The sequence below is a fragment of the Geotrypetes seraphini genome, chromosome 3 (genome assembly GCF_902459505.1).
Source record: "Geotrypetes seraphini chromosome 3, aGeoSer1.1, whole genome shotgun sequence".
Classification (NCBI taxonomy): domain Eukaryota; kingdom Metazoa; phylum Chordata; class Amphibia; order Gymnophiona; family Dermophiidae; genus Geotrypetes; species Geotrypetes seraphini.
The window spans coordinates 25,166,321-25,190,404 of NC_047086.1; the positions used below are offsets into that span (position 1 = coordinate 25,166,321).

Consider the following 24,084-nt stretch of genomic DNA (forward strand, 5'->3'; position numbering starts at 1 on the left):
GTGGAGTTTTTCTGACCCGTGATGTGTCCTTCCTTTCTGGTATTATCTGGAAGTGGTTTAGGCCCTCTGCTAGGAGTTGCTCTCCATACATTAGGTGACACCAAAGTCTTTTCTCCACTTTCTGAACTATTATTTATTAAAAAAAAAATTTCTATCCCGCTTATATCCTAAGCGGGTAACAAATAATGCATACATAGAAAGATAAACAAACTCTACAAATTTATCAAAACATCAGTCCTCGTATATGGGGCTCCTTTTATCAAGCTGCGCTAGCGGGGTTAGCGCGTCGGACATTTCATCACACGCTAACCCCCGCGGCCGGCTAAAAAACTAATGCCTGCTCAATGCAGGCATTAGCGGCTAGTGCGGCAGGCAGTTTAACGCACGGTATTACGCGCGTTAAAACCCCTACCGCAGCTGGATAAAAGGACCCCATGGTGTTTTGCTATACTGTTATTACTGCTGAATGTTTCTGATTGATTTTTTTTTTTTTTTTTTTTTTAAATATCTTTATTCGTTTTTACATTATGCAAACAAGTGTACAATAATTCAAGTCATACTATACATTCTTCACTTGAAACTCTACATTCATTTTATACCATAAACTATCTCCCCTCCCTCCCTTTCCATATATTACCCCTCATAATGTCATAAAACCCACCCATCCCTCCTCCCCCCTACATATATTTAATGGGGATAAATATAATTATTTATTTATTATAATACTCAATTAATGGTCTCCACACCTCTTTAAATTTCTTATAATAACCTCTCTTGATTGCCAATGTTTTTTCCATTTCATACACCTGACAAACCGAACTCCACCAGAAACAATAATTCAATCCTCTATAGTCTTTCCAGTTATGTGTTATATGTTGGATGGCAACTCCTGTTAAAATCATTAACAGTTTGTTATTATTCGATGAAATTTGACTTTTGGCCCTCATAGACATTCCAAACAAAACTGTGTCATATGATAGGGCCACAGGATTCTCTAACATACAATTTATTTGACCCCAGATCAATTTCCAAAAATTATTAATAAAAGGACAATAAAATAATAAATGATCTAGAGTTCCAGCCTCAAGATGACAATGCCAACATCTATTAGACTTAGAGCAATCCAATTTTTGTAAGCGAACAGGGGTCCAGAGTGCTCTATGCAACAGGAAAAACCATGTTTGCCTCATAGACGCAGACATTGTACATCTTATCCTCCAAGACCAAATACGTGGCCATTGAGATGCATTAATTTGATGCTTAATCTCAATGCTCCAAATATCTCTAAGTACAGTCCTTGGTTTTTTATTTAAATATCCAGATAATGTTTTATACCACTGTGCGGCCTGGTGACCCATAAAATCTGCCTGGAAGCATAAGAATTCTAGAGTAAAATGAGTATTTAAAGACTTCCATTCAGGGAACCCTGCCTGAATAGCCTGCTTCAATTGCAACCACTTATAACTTTGTTTTTTATTAAGTCCAAATTTATGTTGCAATTGTGAAAACTCCAGCAGCTTACCATCATTAATAACATCATCTAAAGTACGTATTCCTGCTTCAATCCAATCCTTCCAGACAATCATAAAACCGCCTATTTGTATCTTGGAGTTCAGCCATATATTTTGACAAGTAGATTTTTGAATAGTAATAGGAGTTAAGTTGTTTACATACTTTAATGTTGTCCATGTGTCCATTAATATCCTATTGGTTTTCCTTATTCTAGGCATTTTAATGCTAAGCAGATGACGAAGCCTGATAGGAGACATGAGCTGCCACTCCAACCATAACCAATCTGGAAGCTTCTCCATGAGTTCTGGGAGGACCCAATACATACCTTGGCGCAATATATAGGATTGATGAAACCTATAAAAATTTGGAAAATTTACCCCTCCCTCCTCAATTGGTTTTTGTAAAGTCACTAGAGCAATTCTTACAGCTTTACCCAGCCAAATAAATTTACTAAGAATATTATTTAACTTTTTGTAAAAAGACCCCTGAAAAAAAACTGGTATCATTCCCATTTGATAACAAACCACAGGCAATATCATCATTTTGACAGTTTGAACTCTTCCCCACCAAGATAAATGTAAAGGATTCCATTGCTCACATAACTCTGTTACTTTTTGCAATAAACTTTTTTCATTCATTATAATTGTCTCATCAAGCGTGTTTTTTATCCATATACCTAAGTATTTTATTCCTTCTTCTTTCCAAATAAAAGGTAATGAGTCAAATAATCCTTTTGTGCAATGCACATTTAAAGGAAGAACTTCTGATTTAGTCCAATTTATTTTATATCCTGAAAACTTTCCAAATCTTTCAATCAAAACCAATAAATTTGGAATGGTTGTTTCCGGATTCCTCAAATGAAGTAATATATCATCCGCATATGCAGAAACTTTATATTCTTTATCTTTATGCGGTATACCCTGTATCTCCTCCTCTTGTTGAATAGCTAATAATAAGGGTTCAAGCACTATATCAAAAAGTAAAGGAGACAAAGGACATCCCTGTCTAACTCCCCTTTGCAATTTAAAACAATCAGAAAAATTATTATTGATATATAATCTAGCAACAGGAGAGCTATACAGAGTTTTAATCATTTGTATAAATCCCGAACCAATACCAAACCACTCCATGGCCTGATACATAAATGTCCATTCCACACGATCAAAAGCTTTCTCTGCATCTAGAGACACAGAAAAAGCCGGATCTCCAATTTCTTTTGTTAAATATAACATTTGCAATGCTAATCTGGTGTTATTAGAAGAGTGTCTCTGAGCAACAAACCCTGTTTGATGCATACCAACTATGTGAGGAAGAGCTTTTGCCAAACGTGTAGCCAAAAGTTTGGCTAATAATTTACCATCTACATTTATCAATGAAATAGGCCTGTAATTTGAAACCAACATGGGATCTTTATTTGGCTTCGGCAAAACAATAGTTAATGATTCTGCCATAGTGCCTGATATACAACCTTTCTTTAGTTGATTCTGATATAAATTTAATAAATGAGGTAAAAGAGTATTTTGAAATGCTTTATAAAACTCTACCGTAAAACCATCACCACCTGGAGCGGTCCCTACTCTAAGAGATTTCAATGCTGTTTGTAATTCTTGTAAAGATATTGGATTTTCCAAACTTCTTTTTATATGATCAGGAATCTTCGGACCTTCAATATTATTTAAAAACACTATACCATCTTTTTCTTTATTTAAATAAGACTCAGAAGAATACAGGTTTTTATAATAATTTAAAAACTGTTTTAAAATAGGACCAATCTGAAAATGAGTTTCACCTTTTTCATCTTTTATTGCATTCAATTTCATCTTTCTTTTTTTCACTTTAAGATAATTAGCCAATAATCTTCCCGCCTTATTTGAACTACCATAATACAAAGCTTGCTGACACATAATATTTTTTTTAGCCAAATTAGAAGAAATCTCATTATATTTATATTTTGCTTTTAATAAAGTTTGCAACGTAGAATTCTCCCACTTATTAATCAATTTTAATTCTAAATCTTTTATTTCGTGTTCCAGTTCCGTAAATTGCTTATTTAATTGTTTTTTAGAATAAGCTGAAAATGATATAATTTGCCCTCTCATCGTTGCTTTAAAAGCATCCCATATTATTTCTGTTGATATTTCCTCTGTAATATTATTTTGAAAATATTCATCCATTTTTAATTGAAATTCTTCACAAAATTTTGGATATGCAAGCAATGCATTATTAAATCTCCATACAGGCCTACCATTATCCGGGTCATTAAAATTTAAAGAAATCCACACTCCTCCATGATCTGATAAAATTATTGGTTCTATAGAGGCTTGTGTAACATCTTGTATTAGCCCATCAGAAACAAGAATATAATCAATTCTAGAAAAAGATTTATGAACATGTGAATAAAACGAAAAATCTCGATCATTAAAATGAAGAATTCTCCATATATCTTTTAAATTGCAAGAATTTATAAAATTATCCAACCCTAAAGATTTTAAAATTTTACTAGGTTTTTTATCCAATAAAGGGTCCACAACAGCATTAAAATCTCCTGCTACTATCAAATTATTAGCAGCCAGTGGTAAAATTATTGGTTGTAGAGTTTTAAAATATTCAATTTGATTCGAATTAGGTACGTACACATTAAATAGCGCCACAGTATTATTGCCCATACTCATGTTCACATGCACCCATCTTCCTAATTTATCTGCTTTCACCATATTAAATCCTGCTGAACATTTTTTATTTATTAAAATTGCTACCCCAGCTTTTTTCCCCACCGCCGGTGCAAAAAAGCAATCTCTCACCCAATTACCAATTAGCTTTTTTGATTCATCTCCATTAAGGTGAGTCTCCTGTATGAAATAGACATCCGCATTTTGTTTTTTTAAATATAGCAATACTTTTTTCCTTTTTATCGGGTGGTTGAGACCATTAACATTTATTGAAAAAATTTTTAAAGTCATTATATCAAATCAAAACAATAATCAATAATATTATTCACATCAATATTATAACCTCTTTTCCCCTTTTTAAAATTATTATTAGAACCCATCCCCTCCCCTATACCCCTTCCCATATTCTTAATCCCCTCCCCCTCCCATCCCTCCCTTAAATTACTTGCCAACTTTGAAACGCACACCTTGACTAGGCAATAGATATACTCCCCACAAGCTATATTTATAATTTTAAAACCATTAGCCAGATCATTATCATATTAAAATGAATATCATTTTATCACACAAGACTTTTTTATCAAGGATTACCTCTTTTTTTTTTTTTTCCTTTCCTTTCCCCCATCTCTCATGAACCTTCCCTTCTCTACTCACTCATTTCCATTAAGATATTATTGAAATACATAAATAATCACACCAAATTTTAAAATTACATTCATCCAAACCACATCCATCTTTCATGTCAGATTACATCACATTCCCTCAAGTTAAATATCACTTTTAAATATTATTAAATATATAATGGAAATCTTTTTTCCTAACTTTTCCTATTCAAAAAGTCAATAAATTCTCCAAAATAACAATTTTTATCCCTTTAACATAACCCTCCTAACATTCCATACCCATTTCCACACTAGCATATTTGCTACCCTTTAAATTTCCACTCCATTCACAACATTCTCTTATATCATATGCTTTATATTATAACATCCAAACTTTCCTACATCCTTCGCTTTTACCAAAACTTCTAATTAATTTTTTTTATTTTTTTTTTTTTTTTTTTTAATCTCCTCGTATATCCACCATTATTTATATTAAGTTCAGACCAATTTTTATCCCAAACAACAATATTATGACTCTTGTTGCATTAATAGATTTGCAATTTTAAAACTATAGTCCATACATAACAACAAATTTCCTTTTCTTGTAATAAGATGCTATATGTCTCATAAAGTCTCATTTCAAATCTCCTCTTGCTTGCAGATCCATATCAAATTCTATCCTCTCACACTACTGTTTATACATTCTCAGTCTCATCTTTTGATCCACCTTAAATCTCCTTTCCAATTGTTTTGCATAAAGATTTACAATGACCACAATTTCAAACTTGTGGTGCCAATCATAGATCCTTCACATTCTACATATACAAACCCTGTTCCTTTTTTTTTTTTGACCATCGTAGCTCTGTCATTTTTATTTTAAGGTCAGGCCAACTATTTACCAGAACCATCTTCAAAAAATCCTCTGCTGCATTTAGAGAATTTCCATTACAATGTCTTATTCCATATATCACAGCTGACTTCCCCTTTTATGCAAATGAAAATTGTAAGGCTTACAAAGTCACAGTCTAACTCTCATCTTGCTTGCAGATCCATTCTATTTAATGTCCTCTTGCTTGTAGTTTATATCTTCTCAATACTATTTAGAACTTATTTCCTTCAATCTGTTTTGCACAATTCTCTATCGTTTCTCAGTCTGTCTGTCCAAACAGCAAGTCAGTACAATCCATCTTATTAACCTCTGTCCTTTAAAAGGTCTGTAATATTGCATCTCTTATACTCTTGCAGGCTACATTCCATTTGCCTCATGACAAGATAGAATGTGGAATGTATTTGAAATCCAACTGCAGCCATGCCTTCAGAATCCTATTAACTCTTTTTTTTTCTTTTTTCTTCCTTTAACATAGAAATTTCCAAACAAAAATAAACATTTCAACCAAGAACACAAATACTTCCATCCAAGTCTCTATTAAGTAGCCATTGGTGATTCACACTGCTCCAAAAACTCCTTAAGTTTATCTGCAGTATCAAAATTCAAAGTTTTATTTTTATAAGTGACCCGCATAGTTGCCGGGTATATGAGCCCATATCTAGCTCCCAGACTTCTCAGCTGTGGTCTCAGGTCTAATAGCTGCTTTCTCTTTTGTGCCGTTGCTCTGGCAAAGTCAGGCACTATGTAAATCTTTGAATCCTGACACTTTAAGTTTTTATTATCTTTAGCTAATTTAATTATTTCAGCTACCTGTTGATATCTAAGTAGCTTAAAGATCAGTGGACGTGGTCCTTTTTGGCTGTTTGATAATCTCGTTGGGACCCTGTGTGCACGTTCTATTTCCAATGGAAACTTGTTTTGCATCGGGAGCACCTTGGGCAAAAAATTCATCAAAAATCCAATCGGATCCGACTTTTCAATTCCCTCCGGGACCCCAAGCACCCTTAAATTGCTCCTTCGTTCCCTATTGGACAAATCTTCCAGCTCCCTTTTCAGTGCTTCAATTTCCTTACTGTGTTCCATGTGCTTTATACTTTCCTCCTCACACTTTTCCACTCTTTTCTCAATTTGATCCACTTTCAATTCCATTGCTTGCAGTTTATTTGATAAACATACCACCTCTTCTTTCACTTCTTTTATATTTTTAGCGCATTCCAATACTATTTCCTTTACCGCCTGTATTTTCTTCATTATGTCTTTATTTTCTACATCCTCCGGCGGCAACGGAACTGACATCGGTGAAGCCGTATCAAGTTTTGATCGCTTCCCGCTTCCTGAGCTGCTCCCCGCCGCCAAATTTTTGTTTTGCTTTCCCGAAGCCATTATCCACCTCTATCTCACTTTTCAGAGTGAAATTTGAATTTTTTCTGGCTATGATCTCTGTCAAATAGCTTGTCTTCACAGAGCAACTCCACTACCCAGCCATTTAGTTCCGTTCCAAAGCCACGCCCCTCCCTGATTGATTTTTTTTTTTTTATTGTTAATTCATTTCATTTTTGAGTTGTCGTGTATAGTTTGATGAGAGACATACTGTATATACCTATAAGTTCAGGTCTCACTTTCTCTAAAGGAGTATTCCCACTTTTACATGTATATATAAAACCAGAATGACATGGATAGAGGATGAGAAATGTATGCATGTATAGATTTTCTTGAGAGCGTTACATTATGTAATATGTAAAGTGCTTTGAGTACATTATAACCACAGAAAGGCGATACTATGTCAAGTCCCATCCCCTTTTTCTTTAAGCTAAAAAATATTTCAGTACTTTTTATTTGAATATTCAAGGATACATTGGTGGGTTTTCAGCTAATTAATTCTGCTCTTACAGAAACATGTGTAGCAAGGATTACATGTGCAAATTCACAAAACAGCAATTATGTTTAAATGATTTTTATTATTCTATCAGTAAGAAGCAAATACAAACAGTAGTACCATTCAGGAAATAACATTTTCAACAATATAATCAGTTCCCCTCCCAACCCCCCCCCCCAAGAATCCATGGCCAGTCCAACAGTTGAGAGTGGGAATAAAATCTTAAAGATTCAAAAGTCTACTGCAAGCACGCGGTGTGAGGTCCCGCCAGAAGTGCTCCCACACCTGACAAAATTTGCGACCCAGGCCAAGAGTCAAGTCTCCCACCATGCATCTCTCCAGTGTTGCGTGCACTATCATTAGGGATCTCCAATGTGCATATGACGACAAAACAGCAATTAAACCATATTTAAAAATGATGCCAATGGAGTGACATTACTTGCTTTTGATATTTATAAGACATGTTGATAGTAATTAAGTCTCTGATTTTTTTTTCTTTAGCTCTGTGTTGATAGACTGACTGACACAATAAATCCATCTCTGGACACAATAAAGATGCAAATTTACTTTGATATGAACTATACCAACAGAGGTAAGCTACTCTCATCAAATGTAATTAAAATACATTTCTTTAGCACTGTAAACGATTTCTTAGAGTAAGTTTTGTAAACGTGACAAAACGTTTTCCTTGGGATGCAAAGAAGCGCGGGCTTAAAAACTCACATCATAAGAGACAGCCTGCGGCCGTGCTGCCTTTTAAGGTTTGCGACGGCAGGTGGGGAATTGGGATTGGGATTAAGTTAAGATAAAATGTATTGCTCCTGTTATTGCTACTAATATGTTCATTCTACATGTTGGGATTTGTAAAATTGCTTGCTCTGTTGAACTTAGTGTTGGTGATAAGAATAGAAATATGGAAAAACTCACATCAAAATGATTTTGGGGGGGATCTCTGTGGCATCCTGTGTTCAAGAATTCCAAAACGCTGCCCAGCACTCTCCAGGACACTCTCTAGTGACCTCTCTGCCACTGTCCATGTAGGAACCTCCAGCAGTAACTCACTTGTCAGCATGCCTTCTTAAGCTGTTGGGGCAGTCTCTTCCTGCTGGCAGGAATACCGCATCAATATAACCAACTGCTCAGGAGAGACCTGCTTCAATTGGAAATAATTTTTGTTTTTACAGTTTAATCCTTCTGTTTTTTTTCCAGCATCTAAATAGTTTTAGGTAACCAGTGGCTTTCAATGGGCAGTTTATAAACCTTCCATGTTATACGGGCTTTTGGTCTCAGCCTAAGGGTCAAAATGAGACCTTCCTGTGCTGTGAACTCATAGCTTACATTTTTGTGGGTAAAGCAGCATTTTGAGTATAATTATATAAGGGGGCACCTATATAGGTCAGTTTCCTAAAGGCTCCTAGTCTACTATAATAAAACGCTAAGCGCACATGCACACTCCTACCTGCGTGATCCGTGATCTGTAGGTCCGTGGCTGGCAGGAGTGCGCATGCGCACTTAGCTGTGCCAGTGGCCGACAGAGAAATTGAAAAGTGTTGGCCTCCCTGCTCTCTACCTCCTCAAGCCATCGAAGCGGCAGTCCTCCATCCAGGAAATACTGCCCTACAGGCTGAAGTTTATTTTTAAGTTAAAAGCCGTGGCGGCAGCTCCTCTCACGAGCTGCACCTGCGTCAGAGAAGGCTTCCGATGCAGGTGGGGATCATGAGAGGAGCTGCCGCAGCACCTTTAAACTTAAAAATAAACTCCGGCAAGGGACTAAGGGAGCCAGCCAGACTGCAGGAAGGGAAGGTGGACCGCAAGGGACTAAGGGAGAAGGCCAGACTGCGGGAAGGGAAGGTGGGGTAGGGGGAAATGCTGCTGCTGATGCACAGGGACGTGGAGGGGGAGGGAAATACTGCTGCTGCTGCTGCACAGAGAAGTGGGAGGAGAGGGAAATACTGCAGCTGCTGCAGCTGCACAGGGAAGTGGGGTGGGGGGAGGGAAATGCTGCTGCACAGGGAAATGGAGGGGGAGGGAATGCTGCTACGGTTGCTGCACAGGGTAGTGGGGGAGGGAAATGCTGCTGCACAGGGAAGTGGGGTGGGGAGAAAATGCTGCTGCACAGGGAAATGGAGGGGGAGCGAATGCTGCTGTGGCTGCTGCACAGGGAAGTGGGGGGAGAGAAATGCTGCTGCTGCATAGGGAGGAGGGAGAGAGACAGATAGAAAGAAAGACAGACAGCGGGGGGGGGGAGAAAGAAAGAAAGATAGCGGGAGGGAGACAGAAAGAAAGGAAGAAAGACTCAGGGGCAGAGAGAGAGACAGAAAGACAGACAGACAAAGGGGGCCAGGAAGAGATACAGACAGAAAGAAAGACATCGGGAGGGAGAGAGACAGAAAGAAAGAAAGACAGATAGACATATATTCTAGCACCCATTAATGTAACAGGTTTAAACACTAGTTCTCTTTATAAAATACTAACATAATTGGCAGAAATCAAGCCTATATTGCAGGAGCAGAAACATACCTTGGAATCCCTACGGGTAGATATTCCGTGTGTAAAGGGGAAAAGGATAGTGATAGGAGTGTACTACCGTCCGCCTGACCAGGATGAATGGACAGATGCTAACAAATTGGGTAACATAATAATAACGTATGATTTCAACTACTCCGATACTGACTGGGTAAATAACATCAAGGCATGCTAGGGAGATAAAATTCCATGATGAAATCAAGGACTGCTTTATGGAACAGCTGGTTCTGGAACAGACAAGAGGTTCTTACCCCCCTCCCCTAGTTCGCAAGTACATTTGTTTTGTTGGTTTATGTTTAATTACTCAAACTGTTCATCTCCCAGCTATTTTAAATTATTATGTACAATGCTTTGTACCTTTGGAGAAGCGCTTAATCAAAATTTAAACAAACTATGAAACTCTTCTCACCCTCCCCCTTTTACTAAACTGCGATAGCAGTTATTAGTTCAGGGAGCCGCACTGAATACTCTATGAGCATCGGGAGCAGCACGGAGCATTCAGTAAAAGAGGGGGTTAGTGAAGTGCATAAATTGGTATGGGGGGGTAATGGTGCTAGGGCCACTTCGTACCAGTGATCATAACATGTTATGATATAATCCCTGGAATAGTTTACACAGGAAATCCAATACAACAGCACTTAACTTTAGAAAAAGGAGACTATGATAGCATGAGGAAAATGGTAAAAAAAAAAAAAAGAAACTTAGAGGAGCAGCTGCAAAGGTCAAAAATATACCTCAGGAGTAGATGCTATTTAAAAATACCAACCTGGAAGCCCAGAATAGATATATTCCATGTACAGTGGAATCTTGGTTTACGAGCATAATTCGTTCCAGAAGCATGCTCGTAAACCAATTTACTTGCATATCAAAGCAAGTTTCCCCATAGAAAGTAAGGGAAACTCGCTTGATTTGTTCCACCTCCCATCCCCCCAACCACCGGCGCTGCTTCACTCCACTCCACCACATCCCCAAAAGACCCTCCACCCCTGAGGCCACTGGTGCACTTCTACATCCCCCCCCCCCCACGAACAGGCATGGTCCTCTCCTGCAAACGCTGCCCCCCCCCACGAACTTCGAGAATCTCTGAGAGAGGCAGGAGCCAGAAGGCCTGGAGCATGCGCAGATGCTCAAAGCCCAGTCGGAGAAGAGGCACGATCTTCAGGCACCGGCACCTCCTATGGCTTGGTGCTGTGTGCCAGTGCCACATTGGGGGGTAAGCTTTCAGTTTGGGTGGGCGAGGGATGCCAGTTCGTGTGTGGAGGGGCTGGTGTTCGTGAGGGAGGGGCGATGCCGGTTCGCGGGGGGGGGGGCAGCGTTTGCGGGAGGGGGGGCGATTCCGGTGAGCGGGCGAGGGACTCGTAAATCGAGTCAATTCTCAGTTTGTGAGTCACGATTTGTGAGAATGTTTTGCTCGTCTTGCAAAACACTCATAAACCGGTGCACTCGTAAACCAAGGTTTGACTGAATTAGAAAAGGAGGAAGGAAGACCAAACAGCAGCCAGCATGTTTAATAAATGAGGTGAAGGAAGCTATTAGAGCTAAAAGAGAATCCTTCAGAAAGTGGAAGAAGGATCCGACTGAAAATAATTATAAACAACACAAGGAATGTTAGGTCAAATGCAAGGCGTTAATAAGGAAGGCAAAGAGAGACTTTGAAAAGAAGACTGCGCTGGAAGCAAAAACACACAGTAAAATCTTTTTTGGGTATATTAAAAGCAAGAAACCGGGAAGAGAATCGGTTGGACCGCTAGATAACTGAAGGATAAAAGGGACTCCAGGAAAGACAAGGCCCTAGTGGAGAGATTTAATGAATTCTTTGCTTTGGTCTTCAATGAGCAAGACGTAGGGGAGTTACCAAGGCCAGAAATGGTATTCAATTTGGATGAATCAGAGAAACTCAAACAAATCTCTGTAACACTGGAAGACTTAACGGGTCAATCTAACCAATTGAAAAGTAGCAAATCGCCTGGACCGGATGGTATACACCCCAAAGTGCTGAACTTGCAGAGCTATTGTTAGGAATTGGTCATTTTTCTCTAAAATCTAGCATAGTACCAGAAGACTGGAGGATGGCTAACGTGATGCCGATTAAAAAAAAAAAAAAAGAGTTCCAGAAGTGATCTGGGATATTATAGATCGGCGAGTCTGACGTTGGTACCTGGCAAAATGGTAGAGACTATTATAAAGAACAAACCCCTCCTTTTACTAAACCATGATGTGGTTATTAGTGCTAGGAGCCGCACTGAATGTTCCGCGCTGTTCCTGATGCTAATAGAGTTCCTATGAGCATCAGGAGCAACGTGGAACATTCAACATGGCTCTCTGCACTAATAACCGCTATCATGGTTTAGTAAAAGGGGGGGAGGGTGAAATGACAGAACATATACATAAGCATGGATTAATGAGAGAAAGGCAACATGGTTTTAGCCAAGGGAAATCTTGCCTCATCAATCTACTGCATTTCTTTGAAGGGGTGAATGAACATGTGAATAAAGGTAAGCAGGTAGATATCGTGTACAGTGGTACCTCGGTTTACAAGTGCACCGGTTTGCGAGTGTTTTGCAAGACGAGCAAAACATTCGCAAAATTGATGCCTCGGAAACCAAGCTTGCCTCGATGTACGAGCGCCTCCACCTGCAATTTCCCCCCCCCCGCCGCGATCCAGAGAGAGCAGGAACTCGAAGGCCTTGAGCATGCGCAGATGCTCAAGGCCCAGCAAAAAGGACGGCAGATCTTCGGGCACCGGCATGTCTTGTGCGTTGGTGCCGGGTGTCAGATGGAGGGTAAGCGATGTGTTCGGGTGGGTGGGTGGATGGGTGCGTGGGGGATGCCGGATCGCGGCAGGGGGGAGGGCTTTCGTGAGCGGGGGGAGCAATGCCGGTTCTCGGGGGGATAGAGCAGTGCTGCTGGCCTCGGGGTGGGTGGATGAGAATGAATCAAGCGAGTTTCCCTTACTTTCTATGGGGAAACTCGCTTTGATATACGAGCAATTTGGTTTATGAGCATGCTTCTGGAACAAATTAATGCTCGTAAACCAAGGTTCCACTGTATTTGGATTTTCAAAAGGCATTTGACAAACTACCTCATGAAAGACTTCTGAGGAAATTAGAGAGTCATTGGATAGGAGGTAAAGTCCTATTATGGATTTAGAACTGGTTGAAAGTCAGAAAACAGAGAGTGAGTTTAAATGGCCAATATTCTCAATAAAGAAAGGTAAACAGTGTGGTTCCCCAGGGTCTGTGTTGGGGACCACTGCTTTTTAACATATTTATCAATGATCTAGAGGTGAGAATAATTAGTGAGATAATTAAATTTGCTGGTGATAGAAAGTTGTTCATAGTTCTTAAATCGCAAGAGGACCTTGTGAGACTGGGAGTCAGGACATCGAAATGTCAGATGACGTTTAATGTGAACAAGTGCAAAGTGATGCATATGGGAAAGAGGAACCCGAACTATCGCTATGTGATGCAGGGTTCCACATTAGAAGTCACTTCCCAGGAGAAGGATCTAGATGAAATTGTTGAGGATATGTTGAAACCCTCTACTCAATGTGCAGCAGCGGCTAAGAAAGCAAATAGGATGTTAGGAGTTATCAGGAAAGAAATGGAAAACAAAGATGAAAATGTTATAATGGAATTGTGTCACTTTATGGTACGACTTAGAGAATGACACGGGGAAAAAATCTGTCCTTGTCACTGCACCGTCCCCGGCCCACCATCCTCTGCACCGCCCCGTCACCGCCGTTCCCTTCACCGCCCCGTCACCGTCACCGCCATCCCTTTCACCGCCCCGTCACCGCCACTGCCATCCCATTCACCGCCCCGTCACCGTCCCCGTCTAGCACCCATCTTCTTCCCTTCGCTCCCCCATAGTCTGGCATCTGTCTTCTTCCCTTCCAGCGTCTTCTCCCCACTCTGCCTTCCACATTTCCTTTCAGGGTCTGTTCCTCTCTACCCTCTTTCAATGTCTGTTCTATTCCTTTCCACCACCACCCTTCCCTCCCTCCTTTACCATCTGTTCCTTTCTACCACCCTTCTTTCATATCTTCTATCAGTCCCCCCCACCATCACTAGCAGTCTCTCTTCTCCCTTACCATGAGCAAATAGAACTTCTGAAAATTGTATTGCTGAGGCATTATTTCTAGTACGCCTTTTTTTCCAGATGGATAATGACATCAATTTTATAATTCTTACTGTCTGGTCTGATTTCATTCACAATTTGGTTTGTGTTTTGTACCTGAGGATTCCATGAGGCATTTAACCTTTTCCTGTCTCTTCTGTGATTTCAAGTTGATTCCTTCAATAATGGAGTCTCAAGGCAGTAGCAGTTTTCTATTTTGGGCTCTTTTGACATTGTTTAAGGGATTTCTTGTACATTTGGTGCTGGTCTTCTTTGATGAGGTCACTTCAGAATCTATTTCCAAGGAAGAGCAACTTTTTCCCTTTCACCCCCTCCTTCCTTGTGTGAGCCGGAACACGCAGTCCCCGCAAGCAAGTAATTTTATATCATTTTCATTCTATTCATTCATAGAAATTAAAGTCTAGATAATGCCAGTCACATAACAAAACATGATTTTACAAAAATAATTCCCTGCACAGTCTAGCCTGCAAGGATTACTAGATGTCTTTCAGCAGCTCCCCTTCCTCCCTCCCCCTTACCTTTGTGGCCAAGTCAAAATGATCTACCAACAATAAAATTTTAAAAACACAAAGCACGTTGTACGCAGAGAAAATGTTAATTATCATTTATATTCCGCAGGTTTTCAAAGAGGTCAAGGCAGATGACTTTATGCAATGTCACCTCAGTAACAACTATACAAAAATAGACAAATATTCCCCCTCCCTTTTTACTAAACTGCGATAGCGGTTTTTAGCGCAGGGAGCTGCGCTGAATGCCCCACGCTGCTCTCAACGCTCATAGGCTCCCTGCGCTAAAAACCGCTATTGCGTTTTAGTAAAAGGGGGCCATAGTGCAAAATATAGACAGCAGATATAAATTCTCAAAATGGACACATTTTGATCACTAAGTTGAAAATAAAATCATTTTTCCTACCTTTTGTCTGGTGATTTCATAAGTCTCTGGTCCTTCTTTCTTCTCCTGCCCCCCCCTCTTTCTTTCTCTCTCCCCCTGGCTCCCCTCTTTATTTCTGCCTTTCTTTCTCTCTCCCCCTGGCCTTCCTCTTTATTTCTCTCACCCCCTGGTCCTCCTCTTTCTTTCTGCCTTTTTTTCTCTCCCCCTTGACCCCCTCTTTATTTCTGCCTTTCTTTCTCTCTCCCTCTGGCCCCCCTCTTTATTTCTGCCTTTCTTTCTCTCTTCCCCTGGCCTCTCTCTTTATTTCTCTCTCCCCCTGGCCCTCGCCTTTCTTTCTCTCCCTCTTGACCCCCTCTTTATTTCTGCCTTTCTTTCTCTCTCCCCCTGACCCCTCTTTATTTCTGCCTTTCTTTCTCTCTCCCCCTGCCCCCCTCTTTATTTTTTCCTTTCTTTCTCTCTCCCCCTAGCCCCCACAAAGCCATCGTGCCAATTTCTCCACTTCCAAGATTCTTTCCCTACCCTCACCCCCAAGCCAGCAGCCGATTTCTCCCTGCTCCTTCCCCGATGTCCTGAACTTCATCTGGCAGCAGCAGCATTCACAATTCACTGCTGTTGCCCGCTTCAGGCCTTCCTCTCTGTCGGGTCCTGTCTTCATGAAAACAGGAAGTAGGCAGGACCCGGCAGAGAACAAGGCCTGAAGCCGGCAACAGCAGCGAATTGTAAACGCTGCTGCTGCCCGAAGAAGGTAATGGAGCATGAGGCAGACCGCTTCTCCCCCCTCCCAGCCGAACCCCCGCTGACCCTCCTATCTCCCCCCTCCGTGAACCTTTCCGACCCTCCCAGCGAGAACAGCAAACCTCCTTCGCGGCTTTCTCCTCCCTCTGCCGCGTCACTGATGACGTCATCAGTGATGCGGCAGAGGGAGGAGAAAGCCGACGCTACTGGAGGGAGGTTTGCTGCTTTCGCTGGGAGGGTCGGAAAGGTTCACTTGGGGGGGAGAGATAGGAGGGTCAGCGGGTGTTCGGCTGGGAGGGGGGAGAAGCAGTCTGCCTCGGTGCTCCAAGGCCTGGCGCCATTACCTTTTTGGCCCCTCCCGCCCCCCCCCCCCTTGGTACGCTACTGCTCTCCAGCTCTCCTTAGTTTGCCGGTTTTCTTTTTCGGCGACCGGCACGCTTTCAAAGAGCCGCGCACGCGTGGCTGCTCAAAGTTCAATCTTCTGCTCTGCTGCAACTTCCTGTTTCCGGTTGGGTCAGAGCAGAAGATTGAATACTGAGCAGCCGCGCGTGCGCGGCTCTTTTGAAAGCGTTCCGGTCGTCGAAAAAGAAAGCCGGCAAACTAAGGTGAGGTGGAGAGAGGAAGCTGGTTAAACGATCAAGCCGGCGTGCGGGTGGGCGGGTGGGGGCTGCGGGAACCGCACGATCCTTTATGCCTCACTGCGGTGACAAGACCATTCACCGCTCCACGGGGCGGTGATGGCCTTGTCACCGTCCCTGTAGAGGCTGCTAATTTTCATTCCCCGTTTTTGGCGGGTTACCCGCGGCTAAACGCAGTAGCCGCAGGTAAATCGCCACCGTGTCATTCTCTAGTACGGCTGACCCTCGAATACTGTGTGCAGTTCTGGTCACCTTATCTCAAAAAAGATGTAGTAGAATTAGAAAAGGGCAATGAAAATGATAAAAGGGATGGGACGACTTCCCTATGAGGAAAGGCTAAAGCAGCTAGGGCTCTTCAGCTGGGAGAATAGACGGCTCAGGGGGGATATGATAGAGGTCTATAAAATACTGAGTGGAGTGGAAAGGATAGATATGAATTGCTTGCTTATTCTTTCCTAAAATACTAGGACTAGGGGGGCATGTGATGAAGCTACTAAGTAGTAGATTTAAAACAAACCGGAAAAAATATTTGTAATTAACTCTGAAATTCATTGCCGCAGAATGTGATGAAATCAGTTAGCTTAGCAGGGTTCTAAAAAGGTTTTGAATAATTTCCTAAAAGAGAAGTCCATAGGCCATTATGGAGATAGCTTGGGGAAATTCATTGCTTATTCCTAGGATAAGCAGCATATAATCTATTTTACTACTTGAGATCTAGCATGGTACTTGGGACCTGGGTTGGCCACTGTTGGAAACAGGATGCTGGGCTTGATGGACCTTCAGCCTGACCCAGTATGGCAATTCTTATGTATGGACATTTACATCAGCCCTCAAACAGGCATAAATGGCCATGCCTATAATTTATAAGTACAAAACGTGTGACCCCCCCCCCCACCCCCACACCCGAAGAATTCCTCTGCTGTGGAGCAGGAGGTGGGAGATTCTTCTGGGAAGATAATAACCCTAACAACATGTGTGTAGAAAAACTCTTTAAGTGGATAGAGTTGGAAGAGCCAGCCTGAAGGAGGTGGGGTGGTGAAGGGGAAAAAAGGTGTGTGCTGAGAAAGGACCAGACTTTTGGCTATCTTTATCTCCTGCCAGAGCCCAAGTGCTGAGGGAGACTCCTAGAAGTGTCAACAGCCTGTGGAGATAACGTTCTGAGTGGCATTGCAAGAGTGCATCAATTCAGCTTGGCAGGGAAGAAAGGGAAAGGAATTGGGACTTGTATACTGCCTTTTTTACAACCACACTCAAAGCGGTTTACATACAGGTACTTAAAGCACTTAACCTTTTCTTTTCCGGTGGTCTCACAATCTATCTAATGGACCCGAGGCAGTGGAAGTTTGAGTGGAAGTTTAAGTGACTTGCCGAGGGTCACAGAGAGCAGTGCAGGGTTTGAAACACACAACCTCAGGATGTTGAGGCTGTAGGTCTGACCACGACGCCACACTCCCCTCCAGTGAGGAGGTCCTCCAGATGCGGCTCTGAGCTTGGGGAAGGAGACGCGAGGTTCGAGGGCAGGGCTGGGGCCGGAATGGGGCAGTGCTGGAGGCAGACTGGGACAGAGCCAGGGAGCAGCATGCTCTTTTTTTTTTTTTTAAAGAAGAAATCTGTGGGTGCGTGGGGTGGCAATCCCCGGGTGACTGGATACCTGCCCATTCGGGGTAACGCGCTGTTTTCACCGGGTTCCAAAAATGCCAGTTTCCGGAAGCTCAGCTCTCAGGGCACCACTCTTTTACATCAGGTTCTACGCGTGCTGATAGCACAATTCAGTCTTGGGTGGAGCTGCAGGCTCGATACCAGCTCTCCTTGGGGGATTTTTTTTGGCTTTTAAACCACTACAACATTACATTGATTTTCCCTATTGAAGCCCATTTTCAGAAGGTGTTGCAACTTCACCGTTTCTGGGTTGCACAGAACCCTTCATAGTCTTATTTGACCCCCCTAGTCAGGCTGTTTTACAGGAGAGGTGGTGTACCGATTTGGGTACTCCCCCAGCTTCGTTGGATTTGGAAGCTTTGATTAGACGGATTCCGAGCATTTCGGAAAATGCAGACTTGCGAGAGTGTCAATATCGGGTGCTCTATCGGGCCTATTTTACACAGAACCAGCTTCATCTATCAGGGTTTATACCATCACCCGATTGTCAGAAATGTACTCATCATGTCCATTCGTTTATTCATGCCTTTTGGTTGTGCCCCAAGGTTGGAGATTGGTACTTCGTTATGTGGAGTCCCTTTTTGATTGTACTGTACCCATGTCGGCCTCAGGCCTTCTGCTTGATAAATATGAAGCTTTTCGGCTTCCTTTGCGAGGGCAGCGGCTGTTTATGCGGAGGGTTGGAGTCTTGGGGAAAAATATTATCCTGTCGGTGGCTCCCTCCTTTTGGGCTTAGAGAAGTAGACTTCCTACACTTGATGCTTTTGGAGCGGAGAGTAGCCTCTACCAGCTATAAACGTAAATGACTATTCCTTCAGATATGGGACCTCTACATTCAGTCTCTTGCGCCTAGGGCACGGAGTGAGGTCCTAAATTCCCTTTCCTAAATTTGGGATTGCGCAGGTGGACGGGTGGGGTTGATGAGGGTGCGAGAGGAGGGATATGAGGGGGTTTTTTGGGGGGATCACTTGGTCCCCACTTTTTGGGGAGCGGTCCAGTATCTAGGGAGGCTTTCAGAGTCAATAGTTTTCGAAGTCCTTTGCTGAGTTATCGATTTGAGCTGGGTTTGGTGGGGAAGGGAATATTATAGTTAGGTTTATTGCGGTATTGGTTTTTTCCCTTATTCTATTAGCTTTGTTGCAACAGGGTGTCTTTGTGAATTTTTGCTTTGTTTGGATATGATCCATACCTGGAGGGATGTGGTTCCTTATTTTGCTATACTACCCTTTTGTTTCCTTGTGTTGTATCCTGGAGCTCCTTCCTGCTTTGGGGGGGGGGGGGGGTTAGGCTATTGTATTTTGATTTTTGTCCTGGTCTTGTTTGGGCCTTGTTTCTGTTTGGGCCATGCCTAAGTGCCTATTTGTACTTTGTTCTGAAAACCAATAAAAATTGTTATACCTTATAGAAGAAATCTGGTAACCCTAAATGAGGAAGTATTTTTTATGAGGATTTCTGGCACTCTTTATGCACTTGTGATGTCAAAGTTGGATTATGAAAAGCGTGATTCTGTACGTAATGAGCACCTAGCTTTTATAGAATTGTGCTTGGCATCGCACTAGTTGGCGCTGATTATTTAGGCAAAATATATAGAATCGGACTCTTAATAACTCCTGAATAGTATTCCTGTGTTAATTGTGAGCAGGTACCACATGGTAATGGGAACATTAGAAGACAATCTGAATTAAAAAAATACTATAAATGTCTCCATTAATTGCTCTATGAGATTTGCATGCACATTAGGAAAAGGGCCTCTTGTATTCCAACTCCATACCCTTAGGCTTATTTTCTTTCATTTCTTTTAATGGGATGAGTTGATTAAAAATAGGAATAAAAAAATATGTTCATTGGCATTACCTACATTTCTTCCTTGTTTTTGGTTGAAGGCGACCTGCAGAGAGTCTCATATATGGGAAATTGCAGTCTTGTAGGCGGTGTTCTCCATGGATAACAAGATTCAAGTCGCATATCTCCCCTCCCCTCCCCTCGCGCCACCTCCCCTAGGAGTTGTTTTCTTTTCTTTTTTTTTTTTTTTTTTTAATTCTTTATTCATTTTTAAACTTTCATCAAGTGTACAGAATTCATAATAAACACTATTAATTAGAGCACTTGAACATCTTATCATTGTATTTTATAAATATAAATGCAACCCTCCCCCCACCCTCCCTCTAAGCCCATTATTCATTATAAGATCATAAATCCTCCCATTAAACCCTTCCCCTCTTTCAACACTAAGTGGTGTATAATTAATAGAAAAATAGCATTTAATCATGACAAAAAGATGTTAATGGCTCCCATATTTTTATAAAACTTTTATACTTTCCATTCTGTACCGCCAGTGATCTTTCCATTCTATATAAGTGACACAACGAATTCCACCAGAAATTAAAATTAAGTCTACTGTGATCTTTCCAGTTATTAGTAATATGTTGGATGGCAACTCCTGTCATGATCAATAAAAGTTTATTGTTACTCGATGATATCTGACTCTTTTTTCTCATGGACATTCCAAATATCACAGTATCGCTACATGCGATTAAGCTATTTAGGAATTGAGAAGGCCCTACACAATAACACAACATGGGAAGTGCTACACATGTACGGGATGTTGCAAAAAGCTTCTAGAATTTATTCTAAGTTGTAGAAGCTTTTTTTCCCACTCCATTGGATGATAGATACAGAGCAATATGGCAGCAGATAGAGGCCATCCACTATCTGTTTCCCTCTCACGGGCGGGACCCCCGAAGGGCCGAAACCAGAACACGCTCACCGAACACCGCGTCCCGACGCGCCTGAACATCTACCCGATAATGTCTAACAAATGAATGCAAGGAGGACCAAACCGCAGCCTTACAAATATCCACCGGAGGCACGAGCGACGACTCAGCCCAAGAAGCCGCCTGACCCCGAGTGGAATGAGCCTTGAGAAACTCCGGAACCGGCTTCTGACTCAGAAGATAAGCGGAAGCAATCGTCTCCTTGATCCAGCGCGCAATAGTAGCCTTAGAAGCGCCAGCCCCCCGACGAGGACCCGCCAGGAGGACAAAAAGATGATCGGAGCTCCGAAAGTCCCGGGTCCGCTGCACATAAGCGCGGAGGACCCGACCGACATCCAACTTGCGCAGTTGCCGTTGCTCAGAAGAGCCCTCCTGACTACCCAAGACCGGGAGGACCACCGATTGATTGACATGAAAAGGAGAAACTACTTTCGGCAGAAAAGAAGGAACAGGCCGCAAAACAACCCGCTCCCTCGAAAAATCCAAGAAGAGAGCCCTACAAGAGAAAGCCTGTAGCTCAGAAACCCGCCTAGCGGAAGTAATGGCCACCAAAAAGACCGACTTCAGCGTAAGGTCCTTCAAAGAACAGCCATCCAATGGCTCGAAAGGCGGGCGCACCAAAACCGAAACACGGCGCGAGCGACCAGTCCCCCACAAATAGCCGCCTGGACCCCAAAGGCAGAGACCTGAAAATTATGCTTAAGGATATTCTCCAACTTGCGCTCCTCGGAGTCCCGCAAGGCAGAACCGCCCTCAACAGGCACGGTATGCCGCTTAGAAATTGCCGAGACCACCGCATCAACGACTGGCGAAGCTAACGTAGCCCGATCCCCTTCTGGAATGGGATACAGGCGAGCCATGCTGCGCGCCAGCCGAAACGGCGTCTCCGGCGTTTTCCACTGCTCTAGAATAATATCCCGAATATCCTGATGCATAGGAAAAGAGCGGGAAACGGAACGGATCCCCCGTAACAGAGGGTCCCCCACACGCGGAGTCTCCGGCGGCGCGTCCTCAAAACGCAAAACCGAAGAAACCTGTTGAATAAGGTCAGGCAGCTCATCTCTCTGAAAAAGGCGCACCACGGACGCCTCTTCACCGGAGAACGGGAAAACCGACAACCCGCCGCCAGCTTCCGTCCCCTCCAGAGGGTCCTGGAATTCCTCAGAAGGGTCCAGGTCCTCCTCCAGACCGACACGTTCCTCCGACCACAAATCCTCATCCCACGACACCCGCGGACGCTTGGACAAGGGAGGCGGCGGAGGGGACGCCACACCAGATGAGAGAGGCAAAGCCGCAGGGAGCGCGGAGGAAACCCCACCCTCCGAAGCCCCCTGGGCGCAACCGGGACCCCCAGCCGCCTGAAAATAGGCTCTGCATAAGGAAAAAAAGAAATCAGGAGAAAAACCCCCCGAGGGTCCCAAGGGACTCCCTGCCACAGCAGGGAGGGACCCAGCAGAAACCTGCCCCTGCATGGTCAAAACAGGGGGAAGGTCACCTGAGGTGGAAGACAAAATGGAGGGGCCAGACAGAGAAGATGGCGACTTTCCCGCCAAAAAAGCTCCCTCCATAGCCTGTAGCGGCTGAGAAACCTGAAGTCTCAGCCGCTAAAGCAGGCAAGCCGGCATCAGCTGTCAAAAAATCAGCTGAGAGGGAATCCTCAAAAACCCGACCGTCGGCGGCTCGGGGAATCCCTCCGTGGGCGGATGGAGAAGACCGGGCTTCTCCACTGCTCCCTGCCGACTCACGAGGCACCATCGGCGGGGAGCTCTGGGCGCCTGCAGCCGCTGCCGACGGAGCTCCACCACCTCACCGACCTGAACACCGCTTGCACAGGCCGGCCGCGAGTGCCTCGCATCTGGAGCACAATGAGCACTTTTTCCCTTTAGAAGTGCTCATTGCTCCATACGCGACCTAGCTATAAAAAAGTGCCGGTTAGTTGAAAAAATACAGTAAAATACAGTTTTCTTAAAGGGAAACAACCCTCCAGACCAGCACTACCTCAGGATTTTTTTTTTTTTTACAGAACAGACTCCACAGGCTCTCGAAGCAATATGCCTTGCTTGATTTAGGGGGCAAGGCTTACTGCTGAGGCTCCTCTAAAAAAATGTGGGGAGGTGGAGGAAGTGGGGGGAGGGACCCCGCTCGAGACCCGCCGGGTTTGACACCCCCGAGGTCGGACGAACCCCCAAACAGGGTCCGCCCAAGCTCCGTCCGGCCTAAAACAGGGACAATAAACCCCCTAAACAAATTCCAACAGCCCTACCAAGGGAGATGGGTACAGATCACATCAACACCTGCTGGAGACTGAAAGAAGACTGGAGGGAAATAGAGAAGGGAGGATAGTATATACTGTCCCAAAGTTTTGTTTTCAGTCTCCACCTGCTGGTCATGATTGGATATATACCATTCGTAAAGATTAACCTCTACTGGTCTGGAGAAGCTAAAACAAAGTAAATTAGCAGGTAAGAACCTAATTTCTCCTTCCCACTCCATTGGATGATAGATACAGAGCAATATGGCAGCAGATAGAGGCCATCCACTATCTGTTTCTCTCTCTACAAGACCCCACTTGTGAGGACTTAAATCCTGCTGGCCACGGAGAATAACTGGCTTAAGGTGAGTAACCTGGTTTTATGGGTTTCTCCTCATGAAATTTATCTAAACCCTTTTATAAATGTAGCTATTTTAACTGCTTGGACCACATCGGGCAACTGATTCCACAGCTTATAGACTGACTGAAAAAAATACTTTCTCCGATTTGTTTTAAATGGGTTACCTATTAATTTCATAAAGGAGATTCTAATGGCTCCTTTTACAAAGGCGCGCTAGCGGTTTTAGCGCGTGCTAGCCGCTACCGTCCCCTTTTAAGCAGGCGGTCATTTTTCGGCTAGGGCGCGCTAATCTCGTGCGTGCGCTAAAAAAGCTAGCGCACCTTAGTAAAAGGAGCCCTAAATGTCAGAGGCATCAAGGGCACATGAAAAGTATATTTTAGATTATTTTCCTTTCCAGATCTGAAATTTAGGTGAAGTTATGTCAAGTACAAATAGATAATTTCTTGCACACAATGGTTTTTACCTTCTGTGTTTTTGTACCTGAGACAAAATCCTACACGGTATCCTCCCTCCCTTTATCCCTCTTTCTTGGAATTCCTCAAACCCTAATACCACCAGACC

General features: G+C 43.0%; 1 protein-coding gene across 5 annotated transcripts in view; it reads left to right on the plus strand.

Moving 5' to 3' along the window:
- The window catches only part of CFAP206 (cilia and flagella associated protein 206), a 145,009-nt gene that overhangs the window by 33,723 nt on the left and 87,202 nt on the right, over positions 1-24,084 (plus strand). For all 5 annotated transcript variants that reach the window (XM_033937176.1, XM_033937177.1, XM_033937175.1 and 2 more), the window contains one exon: positions 8,050-8,140. In XM_033937176.1, the coding sequence (XP_033793067.1) occupies positions 8,050-8,140 (91 nt within the window). The remainder of the gene's footprint in view (positions 1-8,049; positions 8,141-24,084) is intronic.